This window comes from Dendropsophus ebraccatus, chromosome 2, assembly GCF_027789765.1.
Source record: "Dendropsophus ebraccatus isolate aDenEbr1 chromosome 2, aDenEbr1.pat, whole genome shotgun sequence".
NCBI lineage: Eukaryota > Metazoa > Chordata > Amphibia > Anura > Hylidae > Dendropsophus > Dendropsophus ebraccatus.
The window spans coordinates 149,744,063-149,771,606 of record NC_091455.1 but is presented as its reverse complement, the minus strand read 5'-3'; the positions used below and the strand labels follow the sequence as shown (position 1 = coordinate 149,771,606).

Here is a 27,544-nt window from a genome sequence, read left to right as displayed (position 1 = left end):
GGCTGGGTCTTGAGATCTGCTGCCCTGTCCTTCCGGTATCTGGTATATGTAAATGACCAACCATAGAGAAGAAGGGGGCAGTGGATCTCAGAATGGATAGCAACATGGAATGGAATGGAAATCAACACCAGCGCATGTGCTTTCTAAATTGCTAAATTCTCAGCTGATCTCACTGCGAAACTTGCAGTGTGACATCCATTTCAATATGGTACATTTGAATCTACCCTAAAAGTAAATGTTGGGACAGGCCAGATCCCCCTATTGTGATTACAGGAGCTACAGACTAATCTTCATAAAATTATTAACTGCCTCCCTCTTTAACCAAACCCCTTTCTGGAACTACAGGTGTACAGTACTGTCCTGCCCAATCTGATATGTGTGCGGAGAGATGCAACTGCACTATGGCAGGACAGTTGCTGAGAACAGTGACTATTGTGCACAGGTCTGATTAATAAGAATAGGATCTGTGAATGATACTCATCATAGTGCCTTCAGTCCAACGTGCAGCTATGGCTCTCGATGCAATGGTCGGGGCACTAAACTCAATCTTTGCCCTGGGTGCAGAATAGCTAGCTAAGCCTCTGCACATTTTAAATCTTACCTGATTTCTCTGTGCGATCTTCTGTCCCTTTTTCCAGCGTAGAATCGGCTTAAGGGCAGGCAGGTCCTTCTCCTCTTTTCCGATCACATGTTCGCCAAGGCTATAGGATGTTTCAAAAACTATGGGTGAAATTACATCTTTCACTCTGCGCTGCAAGGAAACAGAAGTATACAACCTATTTACTATCATTTTAATAAATAACATTAGTGTCCAGCAGGCCAAAACATTACTTACTTTCAACCACTTATGGTACATTTGTAACAAATAATCAAACACTTTACCCACAAATAATGCCTATGATGATTATTTGCCTACAACAAATATGGTGTGAGCGCACACTAAATAAATAGAAATGTAGAAAATGGAGTGCGAGCTACTTCAGAAAAAAGTAACCGTAGCAAACAAAAGAACAAGCCTGAAGAAAAAAATGCTCAGCACATCCAAAATAAATACACAAAATATGCTTTATTAAAGGACAAGTGCTATGAAAAACTTTTTCCCAGTAATTGAAGCACATTACAAAGTTACATAACTCTGTAATTTGCTTCAATCACCTATCTGCCTCCCTTCCCTGTCTTTTCCCCCCTCCACCCCCCAGCAGGAAGTGCACTAAACTCACACAGACCTGATTACTGTCATCACCGTCACCAAGCTTATCTCTCAGCTCCTTCTCCTGTTACACTAGCCTCCCCTCTCCCCTGCCTTGTCAGGTGACAGGCTTGCTCAGCTCCCATTGGCTGAACAACTGCAAGCCATCACTTGGACTGGGGAGGGGGAGGCTGCTGTACCAGGACCTAGAGCAGCCCTCCTGCTGATGACTCATCCTCACAAGGAGCTGCCTGGTGACGGTGACGGCAGTAATCAGGTCTGTGTGAGTCAGGACACTTCCTGCTGGGGGGTGGAGGGGGGAAAAGACAGGGAAGGGAGGCAGATAGGTGATTGAAGCATATTACAGAGTTATATAACTTAGTAATGTGCTTCAATTACTGGGAAAAAGTTTTTCATGGCACTTGTCCTTTAAGTATTAACAGATAAAAACACACAAAAAAGAAGAAAGCTGTATACAGCAATTAAAACCAACTACATAGAGGGAGACCCAAATAAGTCAGCCCTCAAACCGAGGTCCTCCACATGAATGAGTCATGCTTTGAAGGTGCAGCACCCCTCACTGGTATCAAGATACAAGTATACAATGCATGCATAAATAATGATAAAATAAAATGACATATGAAAATTAAACATACACACAATAACTTATCACATGCACATTTGTACAAACCAGAATATGGAAATAGTGGAGGGATGAGAGTGACCCCGGTATAAACCCTGCCCCACACGTTCCGTCAGCAAGGCGCTGACTTCATCAGGGGTCTGTCAACAGGGGATGTGCTGAGCATTTTTTCCTTCAGGCTTGTTCTTTTGTTTGCTATGATAATTATTTGTGACCATCATTATCAATAGACGGAAATCTTTTTAACGCTAAAATTCTATAGTGGGAACATAGCCATACACTGACATAGTGTTAGGAAGGTAACAAATACTTTCTGTAAGGGCTGGCTCAGACTTTTACAACCTTTAAGGGAATCTGTCAGCACCTGGGTCCTACCTAAGGTGTTGACAGAGCTTTGTAGCTGGCAGTCCCCTTGTGAGCATGATGCCTTTTGGTAATTTGTTCGTGGAGTGGATTATGCATGTCTCCTACTGTAATGAGTCAATGAGAAATTGTGGCTCAGCGTTTGTGTCGTACTCTGGCACACCTCACCATTCCTTCCTCCTCCCTCTTCCTCATGAATAATCAATGCTGCCCAACCTCCTGCTTGCTCAGCTGTCAATCAGTATCTGCCAACAGAGGACTGATTTGCAATCAGATATAGTTGAACTTGTGTAGGAGCTGTGATCTAGGGTAAAACACATGTCTAGAGGCCAGCACAAGTTTTCTTTGGTTCAATTCCCACATATATTTTTTATTTTTTTTCTCATTATTGTATCATTTTTAAAAGTGCAAAGAATTCTCAATCAGGTCCAAATGATGAGAAAAATAAATGTTATTGGTCTCTAGACAGGTGATTTAGCCCTAGACCACTGCTCCAACACAGGCCAGGAGTTTCAGCTATATCTGATTGCAGATCAGTCCTCTGTTGGCAGATACTGACAGCGTGAGTAAGCAGAAGGCCGTCAGCATTGATTATTCATAAGGAAGAGGGAATAGTAAGCAGTGGTGATGTGAAGTGGAGCACAAACACTGAGGCACAACTCCTCTTTGACTCTTCATTACAGTAGGAAATCGAGATTGCGCTTAATCCACTCCATGGAGAAATTACCAAAAGGTACCATGCTCACTAGGGCACTAGCAACTACAGCACACTGTCAGGAGCTTGGGTATGGCCCAGTTTAACAAAGATGAAATAAAAGCAGCCCACACTAGCCCCAAAAAGTTACAAAGTTATTCTGTTGCTTTTTTACATTGTTAAAAACGGTTTGTGATATTGAAGTAAATTATATTGTATTGATTCACTCAGAGAAAGATATAAGCTGGTTGCTCTGAGAGGCTATTATGAGCATCTTAAGGCCCCAAACAATTTTAACGAGAGAACTGGCTAGAGGATGACTGGAGGCTGGAGAAGTATGTGCCATAGTGCGGCGGCCGCACTTTGCATTGAAGTGAATGGATAATTAATTTGCGGGCACAGATTAATCACACCCAACGATGCCCGCAAGTCAATTGTAAGAAAAGAACGTTCCTGCAGCCAATACAGAGGTATCGGGTACAGGAGCGTGCTGAATGCAGCCCGGCGGCCAGCAGTTTAACAGGGTCCGTTACTATGCAGCAGAACCTGTTAGACAAAGTGGGAACATAGCTCAAAGCACAAATTAATGGTGGACAGGTGGATTCTTAAAGCAGCCAGACAAATGGCTAATGCAGCCCCATAAAACAATGCATAGGCAGGGAGAACTAGGGAGTAGCCTCCTCAAGACCTACCATGGCACATGGGTTTGGGCATGAAGCATCAGCTATCTTGGGGCACTGCCTGACCACAATGCCTTAAGGGTATGTTCACACGTATCGGATCCGCAGCGGATCTGCAGCAGATTTCATCTAAATAACTGAACACAGCATCAAATCTGCACCATCAAACCTGCTGCGGATCTTCTGCGGATCTGCCGCGGATCCTGTACGTGTGAACGCACCCTAACTAAGGATTATGTTAAGTTACTGCAGCTGTTTTTCAGTTCCAGTAGATTTACCTAGTATGAAAGAAACACACAAGCTGTGTACTACCAAAGAGCCCATAAACATTTTGCTTTTCTATATCATAAAAATGAAAGTCTGTTTATCTGTCTGTCTGTCCGTCTTTCCTCTATAGACTTCCAAACACCTGAACCGTTTGACCCCAAATTTGGCACACAGATACATTGGGTGCCTGGGCAGGTTAGAGAGAAGGTCCCGTCCCCGCCAGATGTACAGGAGAGGAGGGGGAGGGGGAAGAGTGCCCCATAGAGATGAATTGGAGAATCTCCACATTGCACACACAGGTGATATAATTAGCACAGCAGGTTCCCAGGAGAAATGTCAGTTGGAGGCTTTAGTAACCAATAGTATTACTACTTTCATTTTCAAAGGGAGCTGGAATCTGATTGGTTGCTAGGGCCAGTTGCCTCACAACAGATTCACAGAAATAAATACAGTAAGGGTACAAACACACTGGGCGAACCCGCTGCGGATCCCTGCCCTGTACACTCAATGGCAGACTCACATCCCGCTGTGAGTTTGTCAGCAGCCTGCCCCGTTAACCCCCCGGCGCCGGAGCATATACATCACCTGGTCCCCGCTCCAGCTTGCTTCTGGGCTCCCGGCGTCTTCATGTCCCGCTCAGCCAATCAATGTGCTGCGGCGGGGCAGCGTACTGATTGGCCGAGCGGGACCTGCCAGGAAACCCCAAAGCAAGCCGGAGCGGGGACCAGGTGATGTATATGCTCCGGCGGCCGGGGGGGTTAACGGGGCGGGCTGCTGACAAACTCACAGCGGGATGTGAATCTGCCCTTGAGTGCACAGGGCAGGGATATTCGCATCGAGACCCGCTGCGGATTCGCTCAGTGTGTTTGTATTTAGAATTAGTATTAATTTTTATGTAAGAAGACACTTTGCTTCTGACACAGAAATGTGGAGCTGAGGCTACTGATACTAATAGAGGATGGGAATGGGGTGCCTCCTTTGTTCCCATCTGGTAAGGATTTTTTAAAGGTCGAGGGGAACTAATCTAAAAGTGTGAACACAGCTTTAGTCATTATAAAAGTGAGAACTGTCTAGCTACAATTTATGAGAACAACTTTAAATAATGTCAGTTCTGGTAAATCTTTGTATATATTTCTCACGGTAGTTGCTGTGTATAAGCCTGCTTCTATTTTAGGTTTTGTGAGCCTTTAAGAACTGTGGGATTCAGCATATTTAAACTTATTTATAAATTTCCTTACAAACACTATTCATATACTAACAATAATTGTGCTGGAAGTATGTCTGTATGTCTGTAAGGCACAATGCCAACATTTTGATCTATAGAGAACAAAAAAAAAATAATAATATATATACAGTGGTACCTTGGTTTAAGAGTAACTTGGTTTAAGAGCATTCTGGTTTCAGAGCTCACAGTTTTTCAAAATTGTGACTTGGTTTAAGAGCATTGCTTTGGTTTAAGAGTTCCCTGTAGTGGGTGTGAGCGCAAGTGGGGGAGGGGCATGGTCTGCATAGCGTGGTCTACAGCACCATACTCTGACCCAGGAAGTCTCCCTCACCTTCCAAATCATGGCAGATCCACTTCAGGCTGGGGCTTGCATCAGGGGACAGGACTGTGGGGGTAATCTCTTCATAGCTGTAACCCCTCTCTCCCCAGACACAGAATGCTGCATTTATGTGCTCACATCTGCCCTGCTCATTCCTTCATGCTCCCTGCAGTCTCTGTCAGCCCTTGTGTTTCCCATCCTCTCCATTACTGGACAGTAACTTATAATATCACATATTCTGCTGTTTCTGAATGTTTGTTTCATTTGTTTTACACGTTATTTAGAATAATAGATCCTTAATTTTGGGGTGTGGAACCAATTGTCTGCATTTCTATGATTTCTTATGGGAAAATTTGCTTTGGTTTAAGAGTGGATTTGGATTACAAGCGCGGTCCCGGAACGGATTATGCTCGTAATCCAAGGCACCACTGTATATATATAAGATGACTGGGCGTATAAGACAACCTCCAACTTTTCCAATTAAAATATAGAGTTTGGGATATACTTGCTGTATAAGACTACCCCTCTGCCAATGCACGCCAAATAAAAATTTATTAAACACAACCGACAGCAGCGAGATCCGAGAGGCAGAGAAGGAGGTACAGTAATACCGGTAAAATACAAGGGCGAGACAGACAGGTGAAAGATGGCCACATACGGCTGGGATGCGGACGTTTTGGAGCTCCTCCCACCACATCCAGCAGTTCCGCAGTTGTTCAGCACTCTCCCTATAAGACGACACCCGGCGTATAAGACGACCCTTGACTATTCAGAAGATTTTGGGTTAAAAATTAGTCTTATATGCAGGAAAATACTATATATATATATTTAAAGGACAACTCCGGCGGGACCCCCCAAAAAAAAAAAAAAACACAGACACACACAGACACCATACTCACCATCCCTCCGGTGACGATCGCCACTCCATTCGCCCGCCGTCCGCCTCACCGTCACCTGCGTCCGCCGTCCAGCGATGTCTCCTTCTTCCGGGTCCATGAGAGAGAAAAGGCTGCCAGCGCGCTTGCGCACCGGCAGCCTTTTCATTGGCTGGAGCGCATCACATGGCTTCCAGCAAGCTCAGCCAATCAGGGCTGAGCAAGCTGGAAGCCATGTGATGTGCTCCAGCCAATGAAAAGGCTGCTGGTGCGCATGTGCACCAGCAGCCTTTTCTCTCCCATTCACTCTCAATGAAGACGCCGAGGAGGAAGAAGACCCGGACCGCCCCCAGCTCTGACATCACCCGACACCAGAGAAGAGGACCGTGACGACCGTAATAGGTAATGTATATATTCTTTAACTTCCGGGGTGGGGGGTCGGGGGTCGGAAAGTGGGGGAAGGGGGCCAGACCGGGTATTTAACCACATTACAAAGTTATATAACTTTGTAATGTGTGTTAAATAAGCCAAAAAAAATTTTCGCCGGAGTTGTCCTTTAATAAATATATATATATATATATATATATATATATATATATATATATATATATACACACATACATATATTATTGAGTTATTGGGTAAAGGATTATATGAGGTTGCTAATGGCTCTATATTTTTTGCATGGATGCAGGACCCTAAAAAATTAGCAGTAATGGAGAGTGGCCTTGTGCAGGACCATTGAATTCCTTAGGTACATGAACTGCAAATTATTTAAAGGGGCATTCTGATTTTACTAAAAACCTAACTATAGTGTGCTACCAGTGTAAAAGAGGTAAAAATACAAACCAGCACATATTCACCTCTATTGGTGCAATTCTGGCACACTCTTTTGCTCCCCACTCTTTGTGTATTTACCCTGTTGACACAATTTTCCTGCTATACCAATGGCATTCCTAATACACTGCAGCCTGGCTGACTCACTGAGGTGGGATACAAATGTCTTTGGCAAAGCAGGGACAACATGTCATCAGGATAAATACAAAAGGGTAGGATCAGAAGAGTGTGACTATGTGTTAATGTTAAACTTATAGCATGCTATAGATAAGTTGTTCTATCATTTAAAGGGGTACTCTGGAGAAACAAAATTCAAATCAACTGGTGTCAGAAAGTTATACAGATTTGTAAATTACCACTATAAAAAATGTCAGGTCTTCCCCTACTTATCAGCTGCTGCACGCCCTCCAGGAAGTGGTGTTTTCTTTCCAGTCTGACACAAAGCTCTCTGCTGCCAACTCAGTCCATGTAAGGAACTCTCCAGAGCAGGAGAGGTTTTCTAGAAGGATTTGCTCTGCACAGTTCTTGACATGGGAAGAGGTCACAGCAGAGAGCACTAAGTCAGACTGGAGAATGCACCACTTCCTGCAAGACATACAGCAGCTGATACGTACTCGAAGACTGGAGTTATTTTATTAGAAGTAACTTACAATCTGTATAACATTATGACACCAGTTAAAAACAAATGTATTTATTTGGAGTACCCCTTTAATGAAGAACAATGCAATGCTTTATTTCCTCTGCAGTCGTACTGTGACTACTGGTGAGATGAATCCTTGTAGATAATGGTGGAAGACACTGCTATGATTACTGGGTAAACTGCTACTACTAGGAAGAAAGGGGGGACAATGCTGTAATTATTAAGACATTAGGGGCACTGCTGTTGGGGGATTCTGAATAGACAATATCTGTATAACACTGGAAGGGGGAGGAAGGCCTTCTGTATCATCTAAGGGGGTGCAGGTGATTACTTGGGTCTTGTTCTCCAAGGAAACTTTTACAACTCCTAGTTTTATTTTTTTTTCTTTTCTGCTAGGCAGTATTAAGTTTCCCATTGTACTCCTCATCCCTTTAGTACCTATATACTGTTAACATCACATTTGCCTATTTGTTATATGAAAAATGTTTTGTAGAAAAAGTAGAGAAAGGCAAGAGGTGGGGATGAGGAATATAACAATTCATGCAGCCTGTAAACATACATCAAATAACCCAAACATACTTGTTCCCACTTTGTTTAAATGTAGGAACATTCCTTGACAAAATGCCACCCTAAGAAACATTCCATCTGCCTTCGCCAGCCATTAATCATGAACCGTGCTCTAGAAACAGAAAGTAAAGTCTGCTACTGTCAAGGTACACAGTATGTACTGTACCTTCAGCTGCAATACAAATGGGCAATACAATGTAAGGAGTGTGGATAGACTTTTATTTCTGAATTGAAATACATTCCTATGGTAAAATGTGATCCTGTAATCCCTGATACACACAGGCCGCCCTAAACCACAGAGAAAACCACAGTGTAGTGGACAGTTGATTAGTAAATCATACAACAGTCCATGGTAACAAATGTTATTGTTATATGAGATGGCTTTTGTATTCAGCAGTAAATAACGTAGGCAAAGCTTATATCTATACTTAGGCCAGGTTCACACGGACACCAGCAGTTCTGTGACCTGGCCGTGTCACAGAACGGCCGGTGTCAGGAAGATCATCCCGGCCGGTACTGCAGTACTGGCTGGGTGAACTTTATTTCTGTTGAATTGGGATGTGGGCGCATCCCTTTGTGCCCGCATGCCAATTCACCATAGCACACATAGCACCATGGCTGCACTTTCCATTGTCAGTTCTGTGCGGCTGCTATTCAATAATTACATGTCAGGTTTTTTGTGCGCCCACTAGGAATCCCAGCCGTATTGTATACTATGGGTATATACTCTGGCCGGGATTCCCTTTAACTTCAATATAATGTATAATTTCTATTATTCACGTCCGTTGTTGTAATTTGCAACATTAGTCATGATTAATAGAAAAGATACGTTGTGTGAACTTAGCTTAAGAAAATAAGAAAAGAAATACTAAAAGGGCAGACTGGATGGACCAGGTCTTTTTCTGCCGAAAATCTGATGAAGTCTTAAGAACAGAAAGTGTGGAGATATTATGTCCTGGCCAGGGCCGGGACAAGGAGTTTTGGTGCCCTAGGCAGAGATGGCAAATGGCGCTCCCCACACACACACACATAAAAAAAAAAAACATATTCACGCACATAGGGGGACATTTATGAAGTCCAGCGTTTTTTACGCCGGGCTTACAAATGTCCCCGCAGCTCCGGAGCTCAGGGAATTTATGTAGAGGCGCACTGTCTCTACATAAATCCCAATCGCACGGAGCCCATCCATGCGAAAATTTGAAACCTACGCCAGCTCAGAACTGGCATAGGTTTCAATATGATTTTTCCACTGAAAAAATAATAAATTCGGCGCACGCAGTGGCCGCACCCCCTCTGCTGCCACACACCCCATAATGCCCCCTCCCCAACCCACTGGCAAAGGTGGCACAGATGGGGCAGATGCGAAAAAATATTTGCAAAAATACCATTTGCAAATATTTTTACGCCGATCTGACCCATCTGCGCCTAAAAAGGCATTTAGGCCTTTTCATACATGTCCCCCATAGTGTATAACCTCACACAGTAAAGCCCCTACATAGTGTATAGCACTGCTTAAAGGGGTTATCCAGCGCTACAAAAACATGGCCACTTTTCCCCCTACTGTTGTCTCCAGTTCAGGTGCGGTTTGCAATTAAGCTCCATTTACTTCAATGGAACTGAGTTTCAAAACCCCACCCAAACTGGAGACAACGGTAGGGGGAAAGTGGCCATGTTTTTGTAGCGCTGGATAACCCCTTTAATGACTGAACAATACCAGTACTGAATAGAAAAACTCTGTACAGAGTCAAGCATTCCCATCCCCCCTCCCCCCCCCCCAAACACACACACACACACACAGTGACAGTATAGTGATCAGGGTGCAGTGACTCACAGATGACGTCTTCTCTCATCAGAGTCGTTCACCTTCTCTTCCTCTATGCTGTAAATACTTCCATTTTGCCCTGACACCTAATGAGATCCCCTCTGCACCGCCACACTATTATAATCCCCCCTTGTCTCCTCATGTAGTCATAATCCCCCCATCCTGTACCCCCATGAAGTCATAATCCCCATCTTGTCTCATGTAGTCAAAATCCCCCCATCCTGTGCCCCCATGTAGTCATAATCCCATCCTGTGTCCTCATGTAGTCATAATCCCCCCATCCTGTGCCCCCATGTAGTCATAATCCCATCCTGTGTCCTCATGTAGTCATAATCCCCCCATCCTGTGCCCAGTGGTTGTCATAATGTCCCATCCAGTGTCCTCATGTAGTCATAATCCCTCCTGTAGTCCCCCTCCTCTGTCCTCATAAACCCCCTGTAGTTTTTCTGCTGTGTCTCCCTCCTCTGTCCTCATAATGCCCCTGTAGTTCTTCTGCTGTGTCCCCCTCCTCTGTTCTCATAATACATCTGTAGTCTCTCTGCTTTGTCCTCATAATCCCCCTGTAGTCCCTCTGCTGTGTCCTCATAATCCCCCTGTAGTTCTTCTGCTGTGTCCCCCTCCTCTGTCCTCATAATCCCCCTGTAGTCCCTCTGCTGTGACCTCATAATCCCCCTGTAGTTCTTCTGCTGTGTCCCCCTCCTCTGTTCTCATAATCCCCCTGTAGTCCCTCTGCTGTGTCCTCATAATCCCCCTGTACTTCTTTTGCTGTGTCCCCTCCTCTGTCCTCATAATCCCCCTGTAGTCCCTCTGCTGTGTCCTCATTATCCCCCTTCTTTGCCCCCCTGCAATGTCCCCCTGTAGTCCCCCACTTCCTGCATAAGTAAAAAAAACCAAGCCAGCTGCTCACCTCACCAATGGCTCCCACGCTGCTGTGTCCCCCTCCTCTGTCCTCATAATCCCTTTAGTTTTTCTGCTGTGTCCCCCTCCTCTGTCCTCATAATCCCCCTGTAGTTCTTTTGCTGTGTCCCCCTCCTCTGTTCTCATAATCCCCCTGTAGTTCTTCTGCTGTGTCCTCCTCCTATGTTCTCATAATACACGTGTAGTCCCTCTGCTGTGTCCTCATAATCCCCCTGTAGTCCCTCTGCTGTGTCCTCATAATCCCCCTGTAGTTCTTCTGCTGTGTCCCCCTCCTTTGTTCTCATAATCCCCTGTAGTCTCTCTGCTGTGTCCTCATAATCCCCTTGTAGTTCTTTTGCTGTGCCCCTCCTCTGTCCTCATAATCCCCCTGTAGTCCCTCTGCTGTGTCCTCATAATCCCCCTTCTTTGCCCACCTGCAATGTCCCCCTGTAGTCCCCCACTTTCTGGATAAGTAAAAAAAAAAAAAACAAGCCAGCTGCTCACCTCACCAATCGCTCCCACGCTGCTGTGTCCCCCTCCTCTGTCCTCATAATCCCCCTGTAGTTCTTCTGCTGTGCCCCCCTCCTCTGTCCTCATAATCCCCCTGTAGTTCTTCTGCTGTGTCCCCCTCCTCTGCTCTCATAATCCCCCTGTAGTTCTTCTGCTGTGTCCCCCTCCTCTGTTCTCATAATATCCCTGTAGTCCCTCTTCTGTGTCCTCATAATCCCCCTGTAGTCCCTCTGCTGTGTCCTCATATCCCCCTGTAGTTCTTCTGCTGTGTCCCCCTCCTTTGTTCTCATAATCCCCTGTAGTCTCTCTGCTGTGTCCTCATAATCCCCTTGTAGTTCTTTTGCTGTGCCCCTCCTCTGTCCTCATAATCCCCCTGTAGTCCCTCTGCTGTGTCCTCATAATCCCCCTTCTTTGCCAACCTGCAATGTCCCCCTGTAGTCTCCCACTTCCTGGATAAGTAAAAAAAAAAAAAAAAAACAAGCCAGCTGCTCACTTCACCAATCGCTCCCACGCTGCTGTGTCCCCCTCCTCTGTCCTCATAATCCCCCTGTAGTTCTTCTGCTGTGCCCCCCTCCTCTGTCCTCATAATCCCCCTGTAGTTCTTCTGCTGTGTCCCCCTCCTCTGCTCTCATAATCCCCCTGTAGTTCTTCTGCTGTGTCCCCCTCCTCTGTTCTCATAATATCCCTGTAGTCCCTCTTCTGTGTCCTCATAATCCCCCTGTAGTCCCTCTGCTGTGTCCTCATAATCCCCCTGTAGTTCTTCTGCTGTGTCCCCCTCCTCTGTTCTCATAATCCCCCTGTAGTCTCTCTGCTGTGTCCTCATAATCCCCCTGTAGTTCTTTTGCTGTGTCCCCTCCTCTGTCCTCATAATCACCCTGTAGTCCCTCTGCTGTGTTCTCATAATTCCCCTCCTTTGCCCCCCTGTAGTCCCCCACTTCCTGGATATGTAAAAAAAACAAGCAGCTGCTCACCTCACCAATCGCTCCCACGCAGCTGTGTCCCCCTCCTCTGTCCTCATAATCCCCCTGTAGTTCTTCTGCTGTGTCCCCCTCCTCTGTCCTCATAATCCTCTTGTAGTTCTTCTGCTGTGTCCTCCTCCTCTGTTCTCATAATGCCCCTGTAGTTCTTCTGCTGTTTCCCTCTACTCTGTTTTCATAATACCCCTGTAGTCCCTCTGCTGTGTCCCCTCCTCTGTCCTCATAATCCCCCTGTAGTCTCTCTGCTGTGTCCTCATAATTCCCCTGTAGTTCTTCTGCTGTGTCCCCTCCTCTGTCCTCATAATCCCCCTGTAGTCTCTCTGCTGTGTCCTCATAATCCCCCTGTAGTTCTTTTGCTGTGTCCCCTCCTCTGTCCTCATAATCCCCCTGTAGTCCCTCTGCTGTGTCCTCATAATCCCCCTTCTTTGCCCCCCTGCAATGTCCCCCTGTAGTCGCCCACTTCCTGGATAAGTAAAAAAAAACAAGCCAGCTGCTCACCTCACCAATCGCTCCCACGCTGCTGTGTCCCCCTCCTCTGAAAATAATGCTGAAAATAATGTTAGAACTACCTTTCACCCGTCTCCCAAGCTCTATATGCTAATAAAGTACGAAATAAACTAATAATAATTCTGCTAAAATAGAGATAGTTGCAAACAGCATAAGGACTGTGCAGATCATAGTTACTTTTGTGCAAACTTGCTCCCCAGCTGGGCCTCACCAACAACTAGGGGGCGCCTCACTGGTGAGGCTCACCTCACAGTTTGAGAAGCACTGCTCTAGATCACTCCCTGCTCTGAGTTCCTGTCAGCTGTGTGTGCACACTTACAAGGACACAGACACAGCTGACAGCAGGAGGGTCCATACAGTGCAGGAGCAGGGAGTCCGGTGTCAGACTGGAGTCCCTGCTTCTGTACATATTCCTGGACTATGCATACAGGAGCTGAGGCATTAGTCTGTGCTCCTGTAGTGAGTGACCATGCATTTAATATAATGCAAGGCCACTCACTGTGTGGACACTCACTGGGCCCTCTGTCATTCACCCCAAGATGGCGTCCTAGGCCATCGCCTAACTCTGCCTACCCTTTGTCCCGGCCCTGGTCCTGTCCATCCTACAGAGCAGCATTTTCTATCATATATATCCCCCCCCCGTCCCCCCTGTATGATACTTCAGGCGCAGCTCACAGTCCGGTGAGGTGCGAGGTCTGGTGCGCAGCTGCACCTGTCACCAGCCTCGCTTCCAGATTTGCAGTGAAATCCACCACTAATCCTAAAGTTTGGGTCTCCATGGATACGCATCCGTGGAGACCCGAACATTTGGATTAGCGGTGGTTGTTGCCGCTAATCCGGAAGTGCGGCAGGTACCAGACGCAGTGTTAGCTGCAGGCACACAAGTGTCTCCCCAAGACACCGAGCATCGGGACATGGCAGAGCTGCTGGAGGCCAGGGAGCACTGGAAGGCGCTGGGCAGGAGCGACCCCCGGTATAAGTGCAGGTAAAGCACTGACAGCTTGCCATACCAAGGGGGGAGGCGTTAATTGCGGTTGGTGGGTCAGAGGTTTAATTGAAGGCATTGGGGGAAAAGGGGGTGAATAACTGCCAGTGGGGAGTCGGAGTGGGGTTAATTGCAGGTGGAGAGGTAATATTATTACTATTGGTATAAAGCAGGGGCATTATTACTAAATGGGGGGGTACAGCACGGGCATTATTACTAAATGATGTGGGTACAGCATGGGCATTATTACTAAATGATGGGGGTACAGCACGGGCATTATTACTAAATGATGGGGGTACAGCATGGGCATTATTACTAAATGATGGGGGTACAGAACGGGCTTACTACTAAATGATTGGGGTACAGCAGGGCATTATTACTGAATGATGGGGTGTGTTTTGTGGGGCATGGGGCATGAGGCTAGTGCTCAGTCTTGTATTATTTGTGGTGCCGCTAGGTTTCTTTGTTTACCCTGTCCATTGTCTTTAAGTGTTATAAACTTCCAAAGCCAGCACAAATGGCTTGACAAAATGCAAGCACTCTTGTGGCTCTGTTATCATAAGGCTCTTAGAACGTCATAAACCTATACAGACATGTAATAAAGGCATATTTTTATATCTGTTAACATCTGAAAGTCCCTGTGCGACCACAGATCCAATAACAAAAACTGACAGCATCATAGACCCCTGTGAGGCTGTTGTTTCTTATCATTAAACCAAGTCCTGGCCCAATCACAAGGTTTTGTGGCAAGCACCGACAGCATAATAATGCCACGTTATCCTTTTCATTCGGTCAGGTCTGGACCTACTAATTCCAATCGCATTAACCGGATGTATAGCTAAATATAAGAAGATCTGTCTAGAAAACACATTTTTTTCACTTGAAAAATATCAGAAGCTGAATGTGTATGGACAATGTGTATATCTATATATCTGGACTGGTAACTGCATTGTTACAAGTTGTAGTTTTTTTTAACCCTGATAAATCTGGAACAATATATCTGACTACAATATATATTTGACTACAAGTATTTCTATTTTTTGCTTTAAAATGGACTATAAATAAGTAATAACTAATGGCTTGGATGATGACATGTAAGCTTATTTTTATGAACACCTTGTAGAGCAGAAGGCTACATATAGTGCATACTGGTTTACACAACCACAGTCACACCTCAACCACTTCAGCACATGTGGCAAAGAAGTGAATACCAAGCCAAATGCATCGGTAGAATGAAAACAGTGCTGTAATGTATTTGTGAAATAACAAACAGAGCCGCAAACAATTTCCCGCAGTTACATAACCCTTGGAATGACTAAAGCATAAAATAATAAACAGGGACAATTCTCAACAGGCTAGAGACATGGGCACAAAGCAAAATTAGTGTTTCGCTGATGAAAACAGTAATTCTGTGGAAACACCTTATGTATATTTACCCATATGAAAGTGTCAGCGATCAGCTAAGAAACAGGAAAATGCCTGCTCGTCAGCTGATCACATCTTTTGAGCTGTGCTAAAAATCTCTGTTTCTCGGCCGCACATTTCCCTGTATAAGCAAATGTGCGGCTGATAGCAATGTATTTAAATGGACAGATGAACAATACAAGGATCCTCATAGCTCCCAACTGAGTAGGAATTTTTAATCCCTAAACGACCGCGGGCGTAAATGTACGCCCCAGAAGCCCGTGCCTTAACGCAAACGGGCGTACATTTACGCTTGCGGTTTCCCCAATCGCTGGGCGATCGGGAAAGATGGCCTGCTATAATGTATAGCTCCACACTGATGAGGGGCAACACCCCGAAACAGCTGTATGTGGATGGTTACCTGGCCTTGGTTTTCCCTTGTCATTACATTGACTTATAGGGCCACTTAATATGGTGGTTTTGGTGGTTTCTATACAGGAGCCACCCCTTGGCTGGGTCCTTCCCGGAGAGATATCTGGCTAGTCCTGTGTTTTGAGACTCTTTGATGAGGCTCCACAGGCTCCTCTTTTGCATATTCATGTCCCCCCCCCCCCCGTGCTGACGATTGCTGCTATTGGCTGATCAATTGCAGCTTTCCGAGTCATCGGTGACTTGGTGACCCGGAAAGCAATGGCTGTAAAAAGTAATGGTGGCCACGGTGCCATGTCCTGACAAAGGGTTAAATACCTGTTTTGGACACCTCAGCTAGGTAGCTAAGGGGGCCAGAGCAGGTTCTTTCCTCCATTCATCCTCATCCTCATCATCCAGTGACGTGTCTGGGGGTAGCGTAGCGTATGCTGCCCCCCAGACACGTCTTCCGCCAGTATCGTCCCAATAAAAGATCACGGTATGGCGTGACATTCTAAAAGCTCTGTAAGAGTACCTCAGGGTACACTTACAGATTATGGCTGGGTACATACTACGTACATTTCAGTCAGTATTGTGATCCTCATATTGCAACCAAAACCAGGAGTGGATTAAAAACACAGAAAGGCTCTGTCCATACAATGTTGAAATTGAGTGGATGTCTGCCATATAACAGTAAATAACTGCCATTATTTCAATATAACAGCCGTTGTTTTAAAATAACAGCAAATATTTGCCATTATATGGCGGCCATCCACTCAATTTCAACATTGCCTTCCACTGAATTTTAACAGTGTGTGGACAGAGCCTTTCTGTGTTTTCAATCCACTCCTGGTTTTGGTTGCAATATGAGGACCACAATACTGACTGAAATATACGTAGTGTGAACCCAGCCTAATGTTGGTTTAGCCTTGAATTTTTCATTTTCGCAAGGGGTTAAAAGGAAAAAAAAACACACAAAATGTGTAGAGCAATTTCCCCCGAGTCCGTAAATACCCCACAAGTTGACATAAAGCGCCATGTGGGCGCAGGGCAAGCCTCCGAAGGGAAGGAGCGCCATTTGGATTTTGGAGGCTGGATTTGGCTAGAATGGATGATGAATGCCATGTCGCATTTACAGAGCCCTCGTGCTGCTAAGACAGTGAAAACCCCCACAAGTGATCCCATTCTGGAAACTACATCCCTCAAGGAATCTAACAAGGGGTGCAGTGAGGATATGGACCCCTTGATGACGGGCACATTTGTGCCGTGAATGTGAAAAAATTAAAATTTTCCCTTTGGAGGCTCGTCCTGCGCCCGCTTGGCACTTTATGTCCACAAGTGGGGTATTTCCGTACTCGGGAGAAACTGCACTACACATTTGGTGTTTTTTTTTTCTTTTATCCCCTTGTAAAAATGAAAAATTGAAGGCTAGAACTACGTTTTAGTGTAAAAAATAGAATTTTTCCTTTTTCACGCCACATTGTTCTGAAAATCTGTGAAGCACCTGTGGGATCCAAATGCTCACAATTTTTCATGTTATTTAGTTTTTCTTCATAAAGATTCGTTATAAGTATTGACTCCAATTTACCAGAAATGTAAAGTACCATATGTCACGAGAAAACAATCTCAGAATCAGCCAGATAGGTATAAGCACTCCCAAGTTATTAATGAATAAAGTGACTCGGCAACAACGGCCGTACTTTATGCAGTGTGGAACATGGCCTACATTTCTATGGGATCCCGGCTGGAGCGTATACACATCGTATACGCTCCAGCTGGGATCCTGCGTGGACCCGCAAATAACTGACATGTCACCCGCACGTCAATGAATTGCGGCCATAGGAAACCCTGTCAGTTCACATAATGAAGCGAGCAGCTCCGACCGCTTGCTTCATTGTGTGCTGTGGGAGGTTCTGATGCGGGCGCGCGCTGATGCGCCCGCATCAGAACCCTGCAGCCGGAAAGATCATCCGGCCGGAACTTGAGTACCGGCCGTGATGAACCGGGCGGAGACCGGCCGTTCCGTGAACCGGTCGGGGTCACGGAACAGCCAGTCGTTCACAGCGTATGAACATAGCCCTACTGTGCAGCTTGTGGAGCATAACAGCCGTGTCTGCAGCAGTAGCTTAGAGGGAGAGGGGCGGCAACTAGTCATCTGGGCAGGGACTAGTCATGGCTCTCTGCTTGCCAGCAAGCAGAGCGAAGATGATTGACAGGCAGAGAGTACCCATTTCCCTTTAAAGCATGATAACTTAAAAAAATAATGACTATAAATTGCAAACTTGCTTTCTATCACATCTCCTGTATTTAGATTTTGAAAATATATAATATTTTATCATATAATGACATATTTTAATATATAATGACAGTGACACTTGATTTAATTCTCATTCATTTTACATGAGAGATTTAAAAAAATTACAGCACAGCTCGCATTTATGATTTTTATAAAAGGAATTCATTTAGTTCAGAAGAAGTGTCACTTTCTATTTCCCAATCTCTTTGTATGTTTCTATTTATGACCAGGAATTGTCTGTAGTCTGTCTGAACACTGTCCAACACATTTAGATCAACTCATTTTTAAACAGACAAAACAAAGAACATGTCATGGAGGGAAGCATGTTTTATGTTATATGACAACAGTCAAGACTTTTTTCATGAGTGTGCTGTCGTATTAGATATTCTCCAGCTTTTATGAAATCTTAAAGGAGAAGTACGTCCAATTTTAAAATCTGACAGCCAGCAGGGGCAGGGGGGACTTTTACCCTGAGTTGTGATGACGTTGTTTTTTTTTGTTTGTTTTTTTACCATTTAAATTATAAAATAATCTTGAAATATTGCAGTTTTCAGTATACAGATAAGACATGACTTGACCATTCACAAGCGGAGATGGTCAGAGCTCATCCTTCCTCTCTCTAAACAATAACTACTGCCTGCATAAAAACATCTCCAAAACAAATGAATAGGGTCTGCCCCCGACTATTAAGCCTATGTCCATGGGGCTTACTTTAAAGCATATCTTTAAAGCAACTCTGTACCCACAATCTGTCCCCCCCAAACCGCTTGTACCTTCGGATAGCTGCTTTTAATCCAAGATCTGTCCTGGGGTCCGTTCGGCAGGTGAAGCAGTTATTGTCCTAAAAAAAACAACTTTTAAACTTGCATCCCCGTGCCCAACGGCCGGGGCTTAGAATATCTGTGCCCTAACTTTGCATCACCCCTCCGTCCCTCCTCCCCACCCTCTTCATCATTAGGAATGCCACTGGAACATTTTCTCTTGTCTGAACATTGCACATGTGCCTTAACGATCTAGCCCTTGTTCAGTAGCATTCCTAATGATGAAGAGGGTGGGGAGGAGGGACAGAGAGGTTGTGCCAGCCTAATGCATACGCAATCTAAGCCCCGGCTGTTGGGCACGGGGCTGCCAGTTTAAAAGTTGTTTTCTAGGACAATAACTGCATCACCTGCCGAACGGACCCCAGAACAGATCTTGGATTAAAAGCACCTATCCGAAGGTAGAAGCGGTTTGGGGGGGTCAGATTGTGGGTACAGAGTCGCTTTAAATGTTGCAAAAAAACTCTCAGGCAAGATGGTTGTCCCCATAACAATGTATACTAAGTAAAAAAAAATTACAATTAATTACAAAGTAAAAAAACAATGTAATGTAACAATTTTGGTTTTAGTAGATTTCTTAGTTCAATCACCATAAAATACTTCACATGGCTTTGTCATGACTTTCTGTACAATTCAGAACCACACTGGAGCAGCACCAGCACTTGAGAGTTGAGATACCCAGTCCATCCAGTGGTAACATCAAAGCTTCTCTGTAGAGTATAAGGGCCGTATGACACAGCCCAATATTTCAGAGTAAGCGAGCACTGACCTGTCAGGGGGGCACTCACTTGCTCTTTGTTCCCTGTTCGCTGTCAGCGCTATTACAGGTACCGACTGCAAGCGGAGAGGAGCAGGGGGGAAGGCCGCCCATAGGAGAGAGTGGTGGTCTGCTGCAGCTTCGCCTATTACATGGGGTTTTAGGTCATGGTTTAAATCAATGATCATCTGACATCTTGCATGTCGGTTGATTGTTGATTTAAAACATGACCTATTACACAAAAAGATTATCGTCCAGAACGTCCGGTAATAGGCCAAGCACGGGCGACAATTACTTTGTGTAATAGTACCCTATCTGTATAGTGCTACCTTCTGTATGAGGTGGACACAAGAGTCTTGGTGCACCATTCTCCATGAAGACCCAGGGAAGACAAGGAAATATTCCTTTACCTTTATATTTGAGCTTTATAGTTACATGCTGTGTGCAATCCTATTTAACCATGAGGATCTCATAGTGGCTGCCATCTCATTGCATTTGCCACAGGCACAAAAAATCTAGACTAATTCTCTCATGTACAAGGTAGAAATTGTGACAGGCCGTTGAGAAGATGATTATTATTTTACTTCAACAACACAATTCTTTCCTAACACTCCTAAATAAACATATTAACAAACAGATTAAACAGTCCCATGAGAGACAGCCTGCTGATAACCCGGTAGACGGAGATCTGAACTCATGAAGAAAACAGCCCTGAAATAGCAGAAAAAGGGGGGAAAACAAACAGGATGACGATTAGTAATACAGAAGTCACATGCACAGCGCCAGATGGTTTGGTTTAAACAAAAAAACAGTGGGAATTTTAAGAGTCAAGATTGCTGGGAATGTAACAGTCTACGAGTGGGTTGCTTAGGAAAACATACAGAAGAGAATTTTCATAAAAGCGTACAAGATGCTGGAGAATATTTTCCACTAAACGCCATGCTATGTCATATTCACTGTACATAGAAGGCATTTATTATCTTCTGGATACTGCAGGCGGCAATGTTGTCTGTAATTGAAAGTTCTAAAGGAATGCAATTCTGAGGAAATGCGAAATAGTTTGTTTTATTACGTAATGAGTTTGCAGCAGATTTCAGGCTGCACATATTGCATCAAATCTGCTGCAATACTTGTTACTATTAGAGTCTATAGCTCTGCAGTCTCGCAGCGGATTTTAATCCTACTGAAAGAATGTAGTGGCAGCTTTCTTTAACTACTTCCATGTTGTGCCAGTAAAAATAATGACACCATACTTACCTGCCCCCATTCCTCCAGCGCACTCTCTGGCACGCTCCCGTTTGCTACTTTGGGTCCTCCATCGCTGACAGCCTGCTCAGCCAATCAGTATGATGTCAGTGATTGGCTGAGTGGACTATCAGTAAGGGCCCTTTTACACAGAAAGATTATCTGATAGATGATCTGCCAAAGATTTGAAGCCAAAACCAGGAACAGACTATAAACAGAGACCAGGTCATAAAGGAAAGCCTGAGATTTCTCCTCTTTTCAAATCCAGTCCTGGCTTTAGCTTCAAATCTTTGGCAGATAATCTGTCAGATAATCTTTCTGTGTAAAAGGGCCCTAAGCCAGGACCCAAGGAAGCAGACTGGAGCGTGCCAGAGGAATAGTAGCAGATAAGCATGGTGCTTTTTATTTCTACCGGCCCGGCATAGAAGTAATTAAAGAAAGTTGCCACTACATTCCACTAGACTCTATTGGTAATGAGTATTGCAGTGCATTTGTTGTGACATACACAGCATGAAATCCGCTGCAAACTCATTATGTGTGAACGTACCATATAAGTATAATGTCAGGTGAAAAGGTGAAAAATCATTTTTGTGGGTTTTTAAAGCTCCTCCATGTGTACAACTCCTATTCCAATGCTTCCTATATAACATAGATATTCAAGTCATGTAAGTGGCATGTTCCATGTGATTCCATTTAGTAATATAAGTGTCAAAGCACCTTAAGGTCCTTTTACATGTGACTATTTGTTGGCGGCTATAAACAAGCACTGATTAGTGAGATTAGTGCTTGTTTGCAGTGCCTTTACACAGCACAACAAAATGAGCGACTGGGCTGCACAAATAATACATGTATCGGAAATACAGCCATGGAAACTGACAGCATGAATATGCATATATCTTAGCTGGCAGTTTCCAGATAACACAGGAGTGCATACCTACCTAGTACACTGCTACTGTGGTCAGGCATCTTCTTCACCAGCTCTCCTGTCCAACTGCTTTGTCTTCAGGCCCTGTCTTCTCTGGCTGTCAATCATTCTGGAGGAGGCGGGGCCTTAAGACACAGCAGTTGGACAGGAGAGCTGGAGAAGTGGATGCCGGATCACAGCAGCAGTGCTGATGACAAGTATGCTCTGCTTTGTGATTTGGAAACTAACAGCACAGATATTTGAATTTCCATGCTGTCAATTTGCCTTTATGATTATTGGCCGCACTACCCTGTTTACACAGGAATCTGTACGGCCGATAATGATGACAATTATGAAAATTTTAAAGCCTGCTCTAAAGACATGATCAGCTGAGGATTGGGCATTTTCACGGTCCTCAGCTGATCGCTATTACTTTTACATGGGAAAAGAGCGTTTCAGCACTTCCATGTTAAATAAAAGGCCATTTAGACTAACCAAATTATGTAAATGAAGAGAAATGTTGGGTGTATTGAATTTAACTGCCTGATCTTATTGCTTTTGGAAAAATAAGTAAGCACCCCACCACCACCACCACATCTGGCTGTGCCAAATGTGTATAGGGAGGTTGGAACTTCATTCAAAATATTATTGAAAGTATATGACCACCTGTACACTGGCCTCTGTCATGTGTAAGACCAGAGAGGACCTTTTCAAGGGCACATCAACAGAAAGCATATACCACCATTTCTGTATGTTATTGCTGCTCATAGACCTGTGAATAGTTCATAAGACCTGCTTGAAGATCATTTTTATAAAGTTATGTAACAACAGAGTACATAGAAACATAGCCGCAGTGGATCTGTAACACTATTCTAGCACAGTAAATTCCTTTTTCCAAGGTATGCATATTACTAACTTTGTAAACCATGCGGTTAGAAACAAGACAGAAACATGTCTATCAGCTCTGCTTGGGGTAGTATGAGTATCAATTACACCCTTCAACACACAGCATTTTTTAACCTACTAAGTGACTGCTATTCCTATTCTGTGTCTCTAAAAGCAGAAGAATTTATATTGTCTGCTCCTCCCCATAACGGAGTTTGGCTATATGTCCTACATTATATACAAGGTAGTAAAAATGGAGTGTTAATATGCACATCTAAAAGACTGCCCATTACTATTACTGTCAGATAAAGAAACAAAAGATAGGGTTACGCCAAGGAAAACAGTCATAGAGCTGCTAGTGTTGCATACAATGGGCCTCACAATTGCTCAAGAATGCTCCTGGTGGAATATGAATAAGCTATGAATCAAATCTTATGGATGCGATAATGAGAAGCACATATGGTACCTTAGTATAACTTACCCTAAATCATTGTGACTGAAATCAATGATATACATCATCAGTAATAGCTAACAATAATATACACAGTCTTTGTCATTTTTTCCTAGCCTGATGGAAGCTCCTACTAGAGAATACACACTAGTCCCCAACCTGTATCTAAAACACACAGACTTTCATTCATCTATACTGCCATCCATAGTATGGTATCACTATCTTCAATCTATGAATTTACATAGGACTGCTGGTAAATCTACTGGGATCATTATATGGTTGGGAGAATGAAGGGACAAAGCGTTTATGGAGCAAGTATGTAATCAAGGCAATCGCGCACCAATATAGCAAATAAGGAAAAATATCTTTATTCAAAATTCATTAAATGTACAGGAAAAACAACCAGGGGGGTACAGGAATGAATGGACTCACAGAAAAAGTCTCAATCCCTATAACGCCATAATCTACATATATATAGAAATATCACAAAAGCCGTGTGCATACAATGCAAGAGAACTGATCTTCACTGGGCTGTAGCTACATATTGTCTGCCTCTCCCCTCCTGTCCATGTCCATACCGTTATCTTGTCTTCACCTAAGTTCTTATAATTTTTTTTGGCCTTGTACCTTCTACCTATATTGCATTACCTCTGTGTTCATACTTACACTGCTAATACTGTTGCATTGATCTGTACTATGGGGTATGCAATAGTGTGGTAGGAATTGGTGTGCTGTTCCTTGCATTTTATCTATACAGTATATAATTTTTGTTTGAACACCACACAGGCACTTTCTTCAATTATATTCCGGTACTACATTTCTAGGTGAAGATCCGTTTTCTTGCATTGTATGCACATGACTTTTGTGATATTTCTATCAATGTAGATTATGGCAATTTTGGGAGGCCATTCACTCCTATACGGGCCCTGAGAACATGACAGTCATGGTTCTTCATTTAGTTGTTATTAATTGTTTTTAAGATCGTTTTTGGTGTTTTTCCTGTACATTTAATGAATTTTGAAAAAAATTGTGTGCCATTGCCTTGATTACATATTTGCTCCATGTATGGTTTGTTGTAGTTGTTTCTTTGTATGAGGGCTTTGTGCACCCGTCTTTCACTTTTGAGCAATGCATCTCCGTCCTTTTCAGACTAACAAGAATTCAGGGACCACTGCACTCCAGCTTTTCAGATTCTATGAAGGACAGCGCCACCATCACCTGTGTGCTGTGCCTAGTCAGATAAATCTGTTTGTATAAAAGGACCCTTAGAGCACCTTCTCAGCCAATAATACAGCTACTATAACTGCAGCAGACACCATGACCATCGAGTTATTACTGTGCATAACAGAAACAATGCCTGGCAGGTGACCAAAAGAGTCTGAGTGCTATATGCCTATGGGTGGAGTCACATACAGCAGATTTTGTTTCAGAAATTTCTGACACTTATAATCAGTTCCATTGATCTGAATAAGGTGGTTTTAGCAGCAAGCACACGGATTTCTGCAAGTTTTCTCTGAATTTTCTGGGACAAAAGCAGAAATGTCTGCACCATAACCTGCTGCATGCCAATCTATCCTATTTATTGTAAAGTTGGATATAGACAAGCGATACCTATCTACAGTCCACTTGGAGAATGAGTTAAATGTGGTGTGTTTTTTTTCTGTATGCAAAAATTTTGTGGTTAAAAAATAATAATTCCTCCACGAACAGCAACATATGAAAAGTTGTTTTGGGTGAAAAACCCCTTTAAGTTATGTTCCCACACAGTATTTTTGCTCAGTATTTTGCAACCAAAACCAGGAGTGGATTGAAAACACAGAAAGGCTATGTTCACACACTGTTAAAATTCATTGGAAGGCAGATAATCGCTGTTATTTTAAAGCAATGGCTACTGTTTTGAATTAATGTTTATTGTTTGCCATTATATGGCGGCCATTCACTCAATTTCAACATTGTGTGAACATAGCCTTTCTGTGTTTCTAATCTAATCTGGTTTTGGATGCAAAATACTGACAGAAATAATGAGCAAAAATACTGTGTGGGAACATAGAATTAAAGGCTGTGTTTACACAACATTTTTCGAGGCGAAAATACAGTCATATTTTGATAATTACAGACATAAATGATTATGATATTTTTTTATGGCCTTAATTATCAAAATACGACCTTATTTTCACCCGAAAAACTGTTGTCTGAACATAGCCTAATGATTGCACGTGACAAGCCATTCTCCTTTTATTCTCTAAAACTTTATACATACAAGGTTTGGGACTTGGCACACTTTAATGCACTGACTGTCGTGAAGACCTAAAACTTTGCAATGAACATTAACGTGTTTCATTAAGCATCTTTCCTTTTGTGAACCTTTCTTTTTCTTAATTTCAGAGAGTAACCAAGTATGGGGAAGGCAAAGTCCAATGCTGTGAGTCTACATTCATTTCTCACCCCTTGCTGTGGAGTGTATACGTCTGTTGGTCATTAGGCATATATCAAGGGATGACAGTGTGACACTAAGTTCCCGACATAGCTGGAAATATTTGAGAATGTAAAGATTTAGAAAGAGTGCAGACCTCTACCTGTGAGACAATGTTCTAGCCATAAAAGGAGAAGGTATGCATTATATGCTCTAACTTGACAGCTGAGAAAAGGGGAGAGAAACCTAGGGTAGAGTATGGCTTTAATAGAAAAGTACGCTACCACCTGCTGTTACTGATTACAAGTCTGGATCCCGTCCAAGTGGGACATACATACACTATACATTATTTTCTGCATTAAATAACCTGGAATGAATGTTATATTAAATAACGGATTCTGAAAAAAAGAAAATCATATTTTATCTAGGAATGAACTCAGCCTATCCGTTGTGCATTCAGTTAGTTCTTGTTTCAATACTTGATATCAATTGGAACTTTACCACTCAGGGTCTTTCAGGGGATTATGTCTACAGACTGTATATATAAAAATTCAGCTCTTAAAACCAGCTGTTTGTACAAACGGAAATCTTTGAGAAGCATAGGCATAGTCTTAGATCACCATGACATTTTTTTTCTCTTGTGTGTATATCCTGTAGTGGTTTAGAAAACCTATATGAAATACCACACCACAGCTGTATGCCACTGCTGACCTTAATAAGAAATACTATCTATGCTGTGCAGTATACAACATTATTCTACAATATAAGACCTGAGAACAAAGAACATGAACACCAGACATCAGAAATTATCACTTAATTTTGTGTAATCCTGATTAGTCAGATACAGGGCCACATACAGACTGTAGAAAATAACAGTATACTAGCTGCTCTGTGACCCATTTCAAGCTGGCTTTCAGCACTTACAACCTGGTAAAAATTATGGAATCACCAGTCTTGGATGAGCACTGATTCAGACATTTCATGCTGTAAAACAAACTCAGATCAAAAACATGATACAATATTAAGGTCATTCCAAAGTGCAACTTGTTGGCTTTCAGGAACACTCAAAGAAATGAAAAGAAAACATTGTGGAAGTTAATGAATGACACTTTTATTGACCAAGCACAGGGAAATAAATATGGAATCACTCAATTCTGAGGAAAAAAGTGTGGAATCACTCAAATTGGAGGTAGAAAAGAAGGACACACCCAGTCTATTTCCTTTCCCTAAATGGACACCTGCCCCAGATTAGATGTGCCCGTTAGTCTGCAGTTAAAAACACCTGCAGTCATGACACCTTGGAGGGCTGCTGGACGAAGTGGAGTGGCGAGAACCATGGCTCCAACAAAAGAAATGTCCCTTGAAATAAAAGAGAGGATTGTGAAACTTCTTGAAGAAGGTAACCCTTCACGCATGGTTGCTAAAGATGTGGGCTCTTCACAGTCAGCTGTATCCAAGATATGGACCAAATACAAACAGCATGGAATGGTTGTTAAAGCCAAGCGTACTGGTAGACCAAGAAAGACATCAAAGCGTCAAGATAAACAACTTAAGGCCATTTGTCTTGAAAACCGAAAAAGTACAACTAAACAGATGAAGCACAAATGGGAGGAAGCTGGAGTCAATGTATGTGACCGAACCGTAAGAAATCGCCTAAAGGAGATGGGATTTCTATACAGGAAAGCTAAACGAAAACCAGCATTGACACCTAAACATAAAAAAACAATACTCCAATGGGCTAAGGAGAGGCAATCATGGCCTGTGGATGACTGGATGAAAGTTGTCTTCAGTGATGAGTCAAGAATCTGTATTAGACAAGGTGATGATGCTGGAACTTTTGTTTGGTGCCGTTCCAGTGAGATTTATGAAGAGGCCTGCCTGAAGAAAACAACCAAATTTCCACAGTCCTTGATGATATGGGGCTGCATGTCAGGCAAAGGCACTGGGGAGATGACTGTGGTTAATT

At 43.5% G+C, this 27,544-nt stretch overlaps 1 protein-coding gene across 1 annotated transcript in view; it reads right to left on the bottom strand.

Annotated features, from left to right (window-relative positions):
- Window positions 1–27,544, bottom strand: part of ITGA9 (integrin subunit alpha 9) — a 275,552-nt gene that overhangs the window by 124,965 nt on the left and 123,043 nt on the right. The window contains exon 16 of the mRNA XM_069958509.1: window positions 602–751. Coding sequence (XP_069814610.1) covers window positions 602–751 — 150 coding nt within the window. The remainder of the gene's footprint in view (window positions 1–601; window positions 752–27,544) is intronic.